Here is a 14,078-nt window from a genome sequence, read left to right on the forward strand (position 1 = left end):
CCATGTGTCTCCTTATATGATTGAACGGTCCAATGCTATGCATAGCAGAGGATTAGACTACTTAGAGATAATTTAGGAGGCAACAACAAGCACTTCCGAAGCCCTCTTTTGTAATTAAAGATTTTCAAAGATGTTGTAAGATCTGTGTGTGCCAGGGTCTGTGTTAGCCAGGGTCAATCATTGACCTCCCTGAGAAGGATGGGGGTACACCATACCCTTTGTGGGTTTGTTGGTCAAGTCACAAGATAGGACCTACTGCACTAGGGTGAACGTATCCCTGTTCATCTTTTCAGGTGGTCCTTTGCTTGCTGGTCAACTTCACCCTAAAAGGGACCCGTGGCCAGGAGTAGAAAAGCAAACCTTATTTAAGCAGGGACGTCAAGGTGCTTGAACATTGGACATTTTTCTAAAGTGCCCTCAACCACCATATACAGAGGAGCCCTAATTAAGGAGGAACAAATCAGGAGAATCACGAAGTCATCACTTTTTGACTTGCCTGAATACTTGCATGTCTGATCTGCAGAGTAGCAAGAATGTTGTGAATCCAGGCAATCGTCATTTAACCAGTTGTATGATTCTCTGTTAGGACAACTATTTTTTTTTAAATTTTCTTGAATATCACAGATATGCCTGATCATCAAGTTGTTTTCACTAATCACTAGCTTTGATATGGAAATAATGAGGGGCTGCTTTGTTCACCAGCTGTGCTGTGTTCACTCATGCCCCACAGTAGTGGACATCGCTATGATGGGTGGCCTCACTAGACAATATTGAGGTGCAGGAGACTGACCAGCTATACCATATGGAACCCCACTGGGAAAAATAAAGACATGGGGATTATTTGTTCACATAAAGAAACCTCCACGTATTTACACGTCTTCTTTTGTGAAGACCATAGTAGCAAAAGTTAATCATTTAGTCAAAGGGGTTTATTTTTGTTTTTATTTTAAAGATTACCACCCCCTATTGTTTAACATAAAACTTCCCCAAATACATACATGAATAGCATTTTCAGCTGAAAAAAAGTCCATATGCATTTTTTTTTTTAAATTAAAATACAAAGCCGTTACATTTCCCTTTCTATTTTTTTTTCTTGCATTATTCACTTTTTTACTTTGGGAACACAGGCTTTCATATATGAAAACTGGAAAGAAGGAAACAAAGTGCTATCCACAGGAAAATGGCAGTTGGAATGCTGACAGGTTGCTATGTGCGACACCTCTATTTTCCTCTCCTTGCAGTTTTCACACATAGGCCACAGTGCTAGCCAGGAGCCAGTCCATTCAGTTTGTAGTATCTCGGCACTGAGGCCAGGCTCCTTCCGCTGCTCATTCTGGAACCCAGACCATTGTCTTTCAATTTATCAGATGATAGCGCTTTCTTGCTTTTTTTTTTTCATTCATTGACTTGTATCCATTTCCAACAGGTCCATCTGGTTTAGCTTGTTCCAGGTTACTGCCCCCTCCATCTTCTGAATCCCAGTATCGTGCTGCAACCATAGCAAACTGTGACTGCAAAGGCAAAAATCTGAACAAAGAAAATGGGAAAATGTCAGTATGTACATGAATACATGCAACCTTGTCTTAGTTGAAAGAACAGTAGTCTTGTACCATAATAACAACAGATGAATACAGAAGGTTTGAAAGTTAAGTAATACCCTTGTAGTCAGGTACCAGCTACTGCATAATGGAATCAATGGGATTTTGTCAAACTGAACCATAGACTAGTTAGTTCTCCTCTAATGCCCAGGACCCAGGCTGTTACATTACTTCCTGTCTATAGACGGAGGGAGTGGTTCTTCCTGTACCAGAGCAGGTGATCTTGGGACCTATAGTCCTGCAGCCAACCCTCACTGTATTTCAGAGCCCTTTGTAAATCCCAGAAAGCTGATCCAACCAAGGATTATGGGAGAGCCTATATATTTGACCGCTTCTGGCAGGTTCAGTTACTTGACCCCGGGACATCACAGAGGACAGTTGGAGACTGCCATTCTGCATCTAGCTGCATTGGGACACCATGGACTAGCCTGTGATAGTGACCCAGCCCACTCACACGCGTAGCTGTACCACAGATTGCCACACCCAGTGTTTACAGCCACTGTGTTGTATCCAGCAATCTTCAGAGCCTGCTGTGTGGCCATCACTGCGGAGATACACAGACCTGCTCAGCTCATCCTCTAGTGCCGGAGACTGCATGTGTACCGAGACTAGTGAGAAGGCAGTTGCCCATCCTTTTTACCCAGTTGTATAAAGACACTGCTAGAAGACACCATTGTAATTTACCTTTCCATCATTTATTTCATCCAATTATCTGTCACACTACTACACCATAAAGGAACTCTCCCACGGCCTCTGTCTCTTTTTTTTCTCCTTATCTTTGGAGGTACCCCAGATATTCTCCTTTAAAGGGCCCCAACCTGATGGCAGAAGATAATATCTCCACACTTTGGATTGACTATTTCACATCCATAACAGCTTATCACATACTGACAGAGGCACCCCCTTATTTATACAAATGTATATTAAAATGGCTTTCATTTGATCACATTGCATTGCACCAGTGGTCATGAGGGAGCTGGAAAGCTTCTAAGTCCCTCCCCCAAAACCAGTGTTGCAATTTCAACAGTCACCATTGATGAACAAGTGGTTATGTACAGTCTATTGATATTGCTTAAGCATTGCTACCCATCACGTGCTACCATTGTCTATTCCTTTGAATTGTGTATATTGTTGTAAATAGTTTGTAACCCCCTAAGTGATAATATGAGCCATTCTGGAGGAATTCAATGCAGCTGTGGTCACTGGAATATCATGTCCATTGTATTTCTTTTTCTCTGTGCTGGGTACTACTGGTAACTGGTATGGTAAACATTGCTTTGCCTATACAGTACATGTCTGAACCTAGAGTGTCGGAAGGGTTGAGGAGCTTGCAAGGTCAAGGTAGCAGCAGAGGACAAGCATCTTCCAGTGGCCCCTACAGGGGTAGCACTACACCCTTTAGGCCCCATTCATACTGGGTGTTTAGCCCTGGTGCTCGGGGCTTTGGCATTTAGCTGCGGGTAGAGAGATCAGGTGTCCCATTAAGCCCCACTGTTGGCAGCCTGTTAAATTCTGAGAGGCTGACAGGTTTTGTGTCTGGACAGTGCACCTAGTGGTACGAACAATTAGGGCAGTATGCGCCCAAGCACAAATGCCCAGAATGCAAGAAGAGTTTGACAAGCTGCAGTCAGTGAGCCTGGACAGGGCACCCATGCCCTCTTCCTCCTGGTACCTCACTCAGCAAGGTATGCTCACCCCTGTGTGCTCCCTCGCCACCTCTTCATTCTGCTGGAGCCATTACTCTGTTGATCTAATAAGGCAGGTCATCTAGGTATGGGGGAGCATGTGACTCCTCGCATATGACATTATCCCGACCACTGTTACACTGGGGAAAGGAGGGGTCCGTAATTTCATCCATCCAAGTAAATGCCAACATTGCAGTTTACTTATGGTGGATTCTTTTAGCATGCAGGTACAAAGTAACATGGATGGGTGAGTACAACTTGCTGGGTGTTCACTATTAGAAGGCACTGATGCTCTGTCCTGAATGGGCAGCTTACAGTGTCTCTTAAAGAAGAAATAATTTGCCATAATATGCAAATATATACATAGTATATTTGCATATGATAGTACAATTACCTTTGTAAAATGCCCTCCACTACAATGTTTTTGATCTCTCTTTGCTCCATTGATGGGGTTTCCACTTTCTCCCCATGTTCTTACACGCCTTACTTTACAGATATTTAAAGGTTTGTGGTGGGAATTAGACACTTCCAGAACAGAAGAGGGCAATGACATGCAAGGAGAGAGGGGGCTGTGCTACGAAATGGAGTCTCCTGTATGGAAGAGAAAACCTCTGCAAGTAAGCATTTAAAATACTTGACTTTTTTTTTCTTTTACGTGCAGTTTTTTAAGTTAGTGCCAGGGTCTATTTAAACATTTGGCCAACCGTTTCTATGAAAAGAAGTCATTTTTAAAATAGAAATTTTGTCAAAATATTTAACAAAAGTTAATGAATGACTAATAAAGTATTTAGAAGATGACGGATATATAAATATGGAAAGCCAAAATTATAACTGTAACAGTAATTATTGACATTGACGCTTCTCATGAACTGAAGGAGTTTCCTGTGTTTGCTGTCTTTCGGTATTTGTCTGAAGGGTTCATACCAACATTACTCCAAGGAGACAGGCCTCTAAAAGGAACAATTTGACCATTCAAGTGGTGATAAGATGTATCAACAGCTTTTCAACAAAAGACTTAACAGCGGCTGGGGAAGTCCTCGCTCCTTTGTTCTTATATGGCTTCTATATGATACAAGGTTAGGCAAAGCAAACACTTTTTCTTCCACCTCTCCTCCTTTCTGATTTTGTTGCTGAACTGGAGAAAAAAAAAGTAGAAAGGCCTTCGCACCAACAAGCGTGTTGCATCTTTAAGTAGCATTTGAAAAAGACATTGCAGTCTCCATTCACCGTTATAGATAAGGAGTCTCCAAACTTTCTAAATAAGGGGTCAGTTTATAGTCCTTCAGACATTAGGGGGGCCGGTCTATGACCATTGGGAGTTTAAATTACCCCAGAATCCATGTAAATAATGTCTCAGGCTTGGTGGTCAGTGGGAGTAAAAAAAAAGTACATAGCACCTGCAGTCAGTAGGAGGAGAAATAGTGTTCCATAATTGGTGTTGGTAGAAGGAATGGTGCCCCATTATTGGTGACAATGCAGAGGAATAGTACACCATCATTGGTATTAGTAGGAGGAATAGTGCCCCATTGTTTGTGTCAGCGGGAGGAATTATGCCCCACTGTTGGTGTCAGTGGAAGGAATAGTGTTTCATAGTTTGTGTCAGTGGAATGAATAGTGCCTCATATTGGGAAGAGGAATAGTGTCACAAGGGCCAGATAAAATAAAGAAAAGTGCTGCATCCAGCCCACAGGTTGCAGTTTGCAGACCACTAATATACAGTATATGAATGGCTATCCTACAGAGGGCTTTTACAGCACGAACATGGTGGTACGCATCACTGAATGTTTATACTGGCAAGAGTATTTGGAAATGCAGTCAAGCACCACAAAACTAGTATCCTAGTACCTCCAAACAGCAGCTGCCATCTAGGGCCTCCTATGTCCTATTATTGTTTAGTTTACTCTGGCGCTGTCCCAAGTTGGTACAATATTGGTGATCCATTGTGGAGACTATTGCTAGAGTGTATCTAGTATCATGCCTCTTGGGCTATTTGGATGGGGACACATATCCTCAAGATGTTAGAGTACTGATTTTTTGCCTCCTCTTTCTGGCTCGAAAATTAATTTAAGGTGGATCTCTCCAAACCCTCCTACTTTGGAAAAGTGGTGCACTCAGGTCAACTATACTTTACTGAAGGATCGATCTTCCAATGCAGAGGAGCACCTAAAAAATTTAATAGACTTTGGTACTCTTAGATATTTATCTCGGGGCTTGCCCCTGTAAACCTGTCTATGCATATTTTTCTACAATGCTGAAAGTATGTCATATGCTTTGAAACATGGCAAAATGACTTTTGTTTTCTTTCCACCTTTCTATTGCATATTCTGGGAGCGACCTTTAGCTCCACTTTCAGTCTCTACATTTGTAGCTACTTGACTCTGTATTTAGTAGACTATTTGGAATTTTTTATGTCCACGTGACTTATTGTCCCTGACAGTCTTCTAATAAATGCAGATGTAAAAAAAACATTTATTGAGGCTTCTGTAAAACCAAAAACTTTTCCATAAAAAAAAAAAAAAAAAAAAAAAAAAAAAAAAAAGAAGAAGAGGTGTAGTTATATCCGTAGCTGGCATTAGGTTTTTGTCAGAATTAGCAGTTGCCAGGCAGTAGGGCAACTAAGCACAGGCAGACCGCAGATTTATCTCTGTCATTTATTTTATAGTTCCAGGCCAGCTCAGTTAGTCCATGATGGAGTGATATGCCCTCCACCTGGAAAGGGAGGACTTCTACTTTTCCCAGAGTTGGGCTTTAAAGACTGCTTGGAAAGGATACAAAATGTCTTCACATTACAGGTCTAGTTGAATGTCATTAGTATGAAGGTTAAGGCAGCAGGGTTAAACTCAAGGTCTGTCAACAACTTAATCTACATGTATTTCTATGTCTAATGATAATTTTGGTATCACTGATCTTTTTGTCTCATACGTGTCAAAAAAAGAACATTTTCAGACTTCCGATTGTTTGACTTCTTAGCTTTCTTAGCATTCAATATGACATACTTTGAGCAGTAAACAGTTCAAGCACCATAGACCATCTATAGGCAACTCCTTTTTATCAACTGCAGTGCCTAGCGGCTTACCTTACAGTTCTGCTTTAAAACTGATACAGGTATAATTTATTTCCATAGAAATCTAGTAAAGGCTATATTCTTCTTAAAAGAAACCAGTCATGAGAGAAACATGGAGGCTGCCATTTCTGACCCATCTGAAAATACCAGTTTCTTGATCCTCTGGCTTCAATACAAAGTATCTCTGACAAATATACAGATAAGGACTTCTGATGTCTCTCCGGATTGCTTCATTTGCACATTAGTTCTGTCTCATTGATTCAAAGTATTGAAGCCAGAGGGTCAACAACGACGCAATTAGCAATTTTAAGAAGGCGGCCAACAATGGCACTCCTGTCAGAGGATAGAAATATGTAAACGGATATTGCTTTTTGAAGATGCAGCCTCTGGGGCTGTCATTTTGAGTCTTGCTTAACGGACCTGTCTTAAAGCAGTGAAGGCCAAATCAGGATGACAGTGGTGGAAAAAGTCAACAATGGCAGGTCCAATAGTCCTATCCTGAACTCAACTAATGAAACTCTGCTCCAAAAAAGGTCAGAAGACAAAAGGATTAGTCTTCGGTATTGTCTGTAGTCTCTCTTTAACTTATCTATTCCCATATTCTGTACTGTGTGGAGGTGGCATCTTGGTAGAAGAACGTAAAGCCCTGCTCATGTCAGAGCTGCCATCCTGCAACAGGAGAAGTGCACAACGTAGATATCTATAAAATGGATGAAGCAGAATCTGTGCACTGCAGATCCTCAAGTACAGCTTCCTCGCCAGCAAGGAAAACCATGAGCTACACAGCAGCGACATCTCAAAGTCTCACTCCAAATCTAGCAGTTAGGCATCAGTGCCCTAGACTTTCTGGGCCCCAGTAGTTTAAATTACACCTGTAGGCCTTTTCTGTTAACCTTAAAACCTGGCCAAAATACTCCTATTGTTTATATTCCTTCATCCTGACATTTTTTTTTCCGGACAACAAAATGACTGCTGAACCTCATTTTAGGACAACTAAGTGATAATGTCTTTAGTTGTCCTTAAATAAGGAGGCTTGGTGGCCAGTTTGTTGTAGCCCAAAAGTATGAGATAGCAAGGAGCTGTCATAGTTTGAGAATCGTTGTGGGAATATGTGACTGGAGAGTCTTTGCTGCGATGGGAGAGAGCTCAGTGCACATGCACAGTTTTTGAATCAGGAAGTGCGCTCACTTTTGCATTGCTGGGGGCAAGTGCCTGTCATCTGCAGTGTCCTGGAAATAAGGCAGGGTGTAGGAATGGAAATGTTGAGTATTTCGGCCAGGCTTCATGGGTGATACAAAAGTCTTACAGGTATGGTACTTGCATTAAACAATACTTTTACTAACAGCACTGTACATTTTAAAGTGTTGGGCCCCTTGTCTGCATGGGACAGTTTATGTAAGGAAGGTGAACTTGGCCTGCTTTTTAAAAAAAAAAAAAAAAAATTTATTTCTAAAATGCAACTATGAGGCGCATGGCTTTTTATTATATTTATTGTTGACATGCGTCGCCATTCCATGTGCTGCTTGTTGTGAAGGCCAGTTATAGATTGGGGCAGTGGCCATTTGTTTGTACTGTTGATATATTGGGGACTCACTGGACACCTTGGCCACTATTGTGCTATATGCTGGGTGTCCAGTGCGCCCCTGTGCCTTTAAGGAGGGGTTGGATCCCTCAGACTCACCTGCCCTCAGTCTATTCATTATGATACATGTGCTTCTACAATGGAGGTTCTCAAAATGTATAATTAGGAACTGCAGAATATTAATGTGCCATAAAGAGGCTCTGTAGCTTGCGCATGTATTTGCAAACGTGTGCTAACTAAACCCCTGTTTTTAACACATTGTTAGAAAGGATAATTCAATTGGTTGCAGGCTGGTCCATAAGTTGAGCTGGGAATTTTTCTCTTTTATTGTTTGACATTCGTCGCCCTTCCATGTGCTCAATGCTGTGAAGGCCAGTTATAGATTGGGGCAGTGGCCATTTGTTTGCATGGCTATTTATCAGGAGGAATTTAAGGTCTTTTCCCAATTAGTCAAGGATGAAGTAGAAGTTGTGAATTGCGCTATGGTTAGAAGTGTATAAAAAGTAGATATTCCTTTCTTCGGATATATGGTTCTATTCAGGAAGTGATGTGCAGTAGCTGGGATTTCTATTTTAAGTGGTATGTTTGTTTTGTGAAGTGAATGGATTATTCGCATATAGGTGAATTGGTCTTTATCAGGAAGAAGAAATTTCTTCTGGAGAGTCTGAAATGTATCTGGGTTGTGGGTGCTAAAAAGGTCTTGGATATGATATATACCAAGCACTTTCCATGAGGCCAGGTTCAGATGCGGGGATACAAAATGTAAGGATGAAAGCGGTGTAAGAATTCGAAGATTATCCTTATTGGAGCAAGTATAAGTTAAGAAGTCATGCCAAGCCGTCAGGGAAGCTTGCACGCATGGGTGTGTATGTAGAGGTTTATTCCAGGCCGCACGAGGCACAAATAAGGCATCTGTTAGTGAACTTGGTGTGTGCATGGATGCCTCCATGACTGTCCAAGTTTTATCTGGGGACGGGTGCCACCAGAAGAAGAGCTGGTCTAATAGAACGGCTTGATAGTACGATTTTATATGCGGGAGACCTGCTCCCCCTCTGGCAGGCGGACGTATTAAGAGGTTTGTAGTACATCTAGGGCGTTTGGAATTCCATAAGAAATTGTTTAGGATTTTCGAAGTTTGGAGAAAAAGGTGGAGGGGACTGGAATAGGAAGCGTGCGGAAAATATAAAGTATTTTGGGCAATATGCACATTTTTATAGTTGCTGTTCTGCCTAGTGTTGAAAGGGTATTTGTGCGGAAGCTTCTGAGCTCTTGTGGGATTGTGTCAAGTAATGGTTTGAAGTTAGCTGTATAGAGTTGGCCTGTTTTGGCAGTCAGTTTGATCTCCAAATAGGGTATGTTATATTTTTCCCATTTGAAAGGGAACCGTTTAGTAAGTAATTTCTGGGTTGCAACGGGTGTATAGAGGTTTAGGATGGAAGACTTGGGTTCATTGAGTTTGTAGTACGATACTGCTGTGTAGGCATGGATATGGGTGCGAATTGTTGTAAGCGATTTGTTAGGGTTTGTAATCATTAGAATAATGTCATCCGCAAAGAGACTAATTTTATGTTCGCACTTAAGAAAATTAACTCCTGTGAAATTTGGATCGTGTCTGAGATTGGACGCTAGCGGTTCGATAAGTAACGCAAAAATTATGGGCGAAAGAGGGCATCCTTGTCTAGTGCCATTGGATATTGGGAAAGGTTGTGAGAGCGTGCCGTTCGTAAGTACCCTAGCAGAAGGTTTGGAGTATAGGGAGAGAATCGCTGACAGCATCCAGTCTGTTATTCCGTATTTCTGGAGTGTAAGTGTCATAAATTGCCAATGGATTCGGTCAAATGCTTTTTCCGCGTCAAGTGAAAGTAGGAGTGAGGGTTGATTATCAGAGTCAAGGTGGTGCAGTAGTGATATAATTCGTCGGGTCGCGTCTGGGGCCTGTCTACCAGGGATGAATCACACTTGATCAGGGTGAATTAATGTAGGAAGGTATGGGAGCAGTCGTTGAGCTATTATTTTGGCGTATATTTTTAAGTACGTATTAAGTAATGAGATTGGCCTGTAGTTTATCAGGAGGAATTTAGGACAAGGTAAATCTTTTTTGAGTACTGCTTAGACGCAATCAGCATTTCTAGATGTTCCCTATAGGACAATAAAGTTTAAACTTTAGATTTCAGGTCTACTTCACTCTACTGCGACCTTAAAGTCCTGCGACTTACAGTGTGACTTTACCAGGGGACTTGAGTACTACTTTGTAGTAACTTTCAGGGAATGTGTGGGTAATCTTCCTGTAATGTCAGATCCCAATCACATCAATATAGATGAGGATCCGACTTGGAGGCGACGTCCATTAAAATCTATGGATGCAAGTCAGATAGAAGTCACCTTGAAGTAGTACAGGAACCTTTTCTAAAGTCGAAGCCACTTCAGTGGTGCCAATAACAACAGCTCTCATTAACTAACATGGGATTTCACATGTCATGCGACTTGGAGTCTCGCAAGTCAGATCCCAAGTCGTGGCAGTGTGAACTGAGACATACAGATACCTCGTCGCTAGATAATTTATTTCAAGAAAAATATTCCAAGAAGATTACATGCTCATTTTACATATTTTGTGCATATAGTTCACCTGAAAAATCCTCCATTGTGTAGAAATCCAAAAGCTTTGTATGATGGGGCCCCCGGGCAATAGGGGATCATGGGGCCCCGTGTCCTTGCCCAAACTCAAAAAAGCCTATGAAAAAGGTACCAGGGGCATCTCATGGGGCCCCCTACTGACCCCGGGCCCTCGGGCAGTGCCCTAGTTTCCAAATGGTCAGTCTGTCCCTGGATGTGATGTCATCAGCTCCAGCAGATTGAGAGCTTTCACTCAAGTGCCACTCTATAGTATTCCCCTTCATTCTTCCCTGGCAGCTACATAAAAGGTTATGTAAGGAGGTGATAAGAGGGGCTGAGGAGCTGGGCCAGCGCAGAAAGTAATAAGAAACTCCCAGAAGAGGAAAGAGCCATGATAGGCAAGGAGGGAGGGAGCTGTTCCAAATAATGGACTCTCAAGTTCAGGCAAGTAAATAAAAATGGCTAAAAAGGAAAAAAAGTGAGCATGCAAAATACTTGAATTTCCTTTACTTTCACCTACAGTTTCTTAAGTTAGTAACAGAGTCTCTAGAAGCATACACTTTTGCACATTTACTTACTGTTGCTGCTACATTCAGCCCAATCTTGCGGTTATCGAGCTGCAGAAAGGTACTGTTGGTATTTTTCGCTTGATTGGCTAAAGCTGAAACAGCTGCTTGCAGGACGAAGGCTCCGAAGTAGAACACGAAGGTGAAAAAGTGGTACGCGAGGTCCTGAAAAAGAAATCAATATGATCTGAAATGTTTATCACATATGTCAAAGGATTTATTTTACAGGTGTACTAGGGATGTTTGCCATTTCATTGGATTTTATATAAATTGGAGAGATTTCCCTTCATTTAGGCTGCATTCACACCTGAGCAAAATGTAGGCGCTTTAAAGGCATATTTATGTTATTTATAGAGTTTTGTGCATGTATGCAAGCATTTTAGAAGTGTATTTTAAGAGGTCTACATGTGTATTCAGGCTTCAGGCATTTATACAGTATTTTAGCAAATGGAAAGCACTGGAGGATCAGTTTTGACAGGCTCAAAAAAAATAAAAAAAAACCCTAAAGAATATATAAACCCAACATTTCATATTCCTGATATATGGCTGATGTACCATGTACTTGTATTAAAAAGTATTCTGTTCTCTTTGTATTAAATCCTTGATGTTCTTACCAGTCCCTCTGCCGTCCGATTAAAAACTGACCACACTAGGCATGACAGCCCAATCAAGTAAGTGTTTTAGCTGCAATGGGAACTCCGCCTGTTCTCTTCTAATGATCAGACTTGTCCTGACATGCCCCCTTGCACAGCCATCCCCTGGGAGACCAGTTTGCTGTTGTCGTTGTCCACCACCCACACACACACACCTCCCTATATAGCTGACAACAGAGAGTATGTGATCACTTTTAAATAAAAGGGGCAGAAAGGTATTTATAATTTTTTTTATATCCATGTACAAATATTTAACCTTTCATTTCTATTTTAAACTGTAGGAGTTATTTAACAAGCTGAGGGCTCACAAAATACTTGATTTATTACTGTAAAAAATACTTGATACTTGAGGCTGGGGGGGCAGGATAGGGAATGTACAGCATGGCATATGGAATGAGGAGGTGTAGAATAGAGAATATACAGCATTACATATGGAAAGAGAAGGTGCGGAACAGGGAATGTACAGCATTACATATGGAATGAGGAGGTGCAGATTGGGAATGTTCAGTATTACTTATGGAATGAGGAAGTGCGAAATAGGGAATGTACATTACATATGGAATGAGGAGGTACAGAATAGGGAATGTTCAGTATTGCATATGGAATGAGGAGGTGTAGAATAGGGAATATACAGCATTACATATGGAATGAAGAGGTGCAGAATCGGGAATGTACAGCATTACCTATGGAATGAGGTGTAGAATAGGGAATATACAGCATTACATATGGAAAGAGAAGGTGCGGAACAGGGAATGTACAGCATTGCATATGGAATGAGGAGGTGCAGAATAGGGAATGCACAGCATTACATATGGAATGAGGAGGTGCAGAATAGGTAATGGACAGCATTACATATGGAATGAGGAGGTGCAGAATAGGTAATGGACAGCATTACATATGGAATGAGGAGGTGCAGAATAGGTAATGGACAGCATTACATATGGAATGAGGAGGTGCAGAATAGGGAATGTACAACACTGCATATGGAATGAGGAGATGCAGATTGGGAATGTACAGCATTACATATGGAGTGAGGAGGTGCGGAACAGGGAATGTACAGCATTACATATGGAATGAGTAGGTGCAGAATAGGGAATGTACAGCATTGCACACAGAACCAGTGGGTGTGAACTAGAGGATATATAGCATAGTATACAAAATGAAGAGTTGGGAACATACAGCAGACTGAGACAATGAAGAGTAGTTACAAAGTACCTTAAAAATGGCTTACTTCTGCTGCTGAAGGCTGACCCCATCCGGACCTTCATCAGAATGGGACCTGCACAGGATTTGACATCTCACCTGATCAATACTGTCGTTTGTAAATGCAGCAGAAGACAAAGGAAGTCTTCCACTTCTTGCTGCTTTCTGCATTGGATGTCATCTGTCTGGAAGAAGTCAGAAGTACTGAAGACTTCCTCTTTTGGCTTCTGTGTTTCCAAATGACAGAAGCTGTCAGATTCTGAGTGGGTCCCATGCTTTTGGAGGTCTGGATGGGGTCAGCCAGCCGGTGTGACTAGCAAAACAAATTTCTCTCCCACCCAACACGTCTCATCCTTGGAGTTCTGACCAACCAGCTTGGTCCCCATAGCAGCCGCATGGGCTTCTCTGGTAATCATTGATATCGATGATTAAGAAAGATCAAACCCAAAACAGCATGACAGCTATTCAACCAGCATTGTCAGTAGGACAGGTTAGCAATTATCTAATTATTTATACAATGATGTTAGCTATGGCACAACTGAAAACGTAATTCATATTACTGGCAATTTGAAGTTGCTGCTTGCAAAATTCTAAACATACTAGAACAGCAAAATGTCCCAAAGTGAAACCTGATATAAACATGTTATTAGAACACTAATCACACTTCAGTTTTGTCTTAAAGATACAGTAATAAGGTGGGGCTGTGAATATCAGCTCTCCCGCACACACCCATCTCAGGAACAGAAAATTATGCAACCTGCCATAACCTGTATACAGGCAACACCTAACAGCCTTCCGTATCTCAAACCACAAGCACTGGATTAAAGGGGTTGGAACAGACTCAATCTATTGTTCTAATCAACAGCCATGAAGGAAAAATATATTTTTTTTTTTAGCTTTTCTACATTGGATATAAAAGCAGTGTGCAAAAGGGTAAAGATAGAGAAACAAATACAGAATGAGCAGGCTGCATGTAATCTAATAATGTAGGACAATACTACCCTCTGTCAGCCTCTTTCAACCTTTTTATTGGAGGTAATCATGAAGTTATTTTTGGGTTTCAAAAAACCGCTGCTAAAAATAATTATATTTACAACTCACAGTTAGTGTTTGT

General features: G+C 41.4%; 1 protein-coding gene across 1 annotated transcript in view; it reads right to left on the reverse strand.

The window, feature by feature from the left end:
- Positions 1 to 928: 928 nt before the first annotated feature.
- MAL2 (mal, T cell differentiation protein 2) overlaps positions 929 to 14,078 on the reverse strand; it is a 72,986-nt gene continuing 59,836 nt past the window's right edge. Inside the window, exons 3-4 of the mRNA XM_089659064.1 lie at positions 11,121 to 11,273; positions 929 to 1,527 (exon numbers count right to left, since the gene is read on the reverse strand). Coding sequence (XP_089515190.1) covers positions 1,453 to 1,527; positions 11,121 to 11,273 — 228 coding nt within the window. The 3' untranslated portion in view covers positions 929 to 1,452. The remainder of the gene's footprint in view (positions 1,528 to 11,120; positions 11,274 to 14,078) is intronic.

Source organism: Staurois parvus, unplaced genomic scaffold (genome assembly GCF_062004578.1).
Source record: "Staurois parvus isolate SC_StPar_1 unplaced genomic scaffold, SC_StPar_1.0 ptg000030l, whole genome shotgun sequence".
Lineage (NCBI taxonomy): Eukaryota > Metazoa > Chordata > Amphibia > Anura > Ranidae > Staurois > Staurois parvus.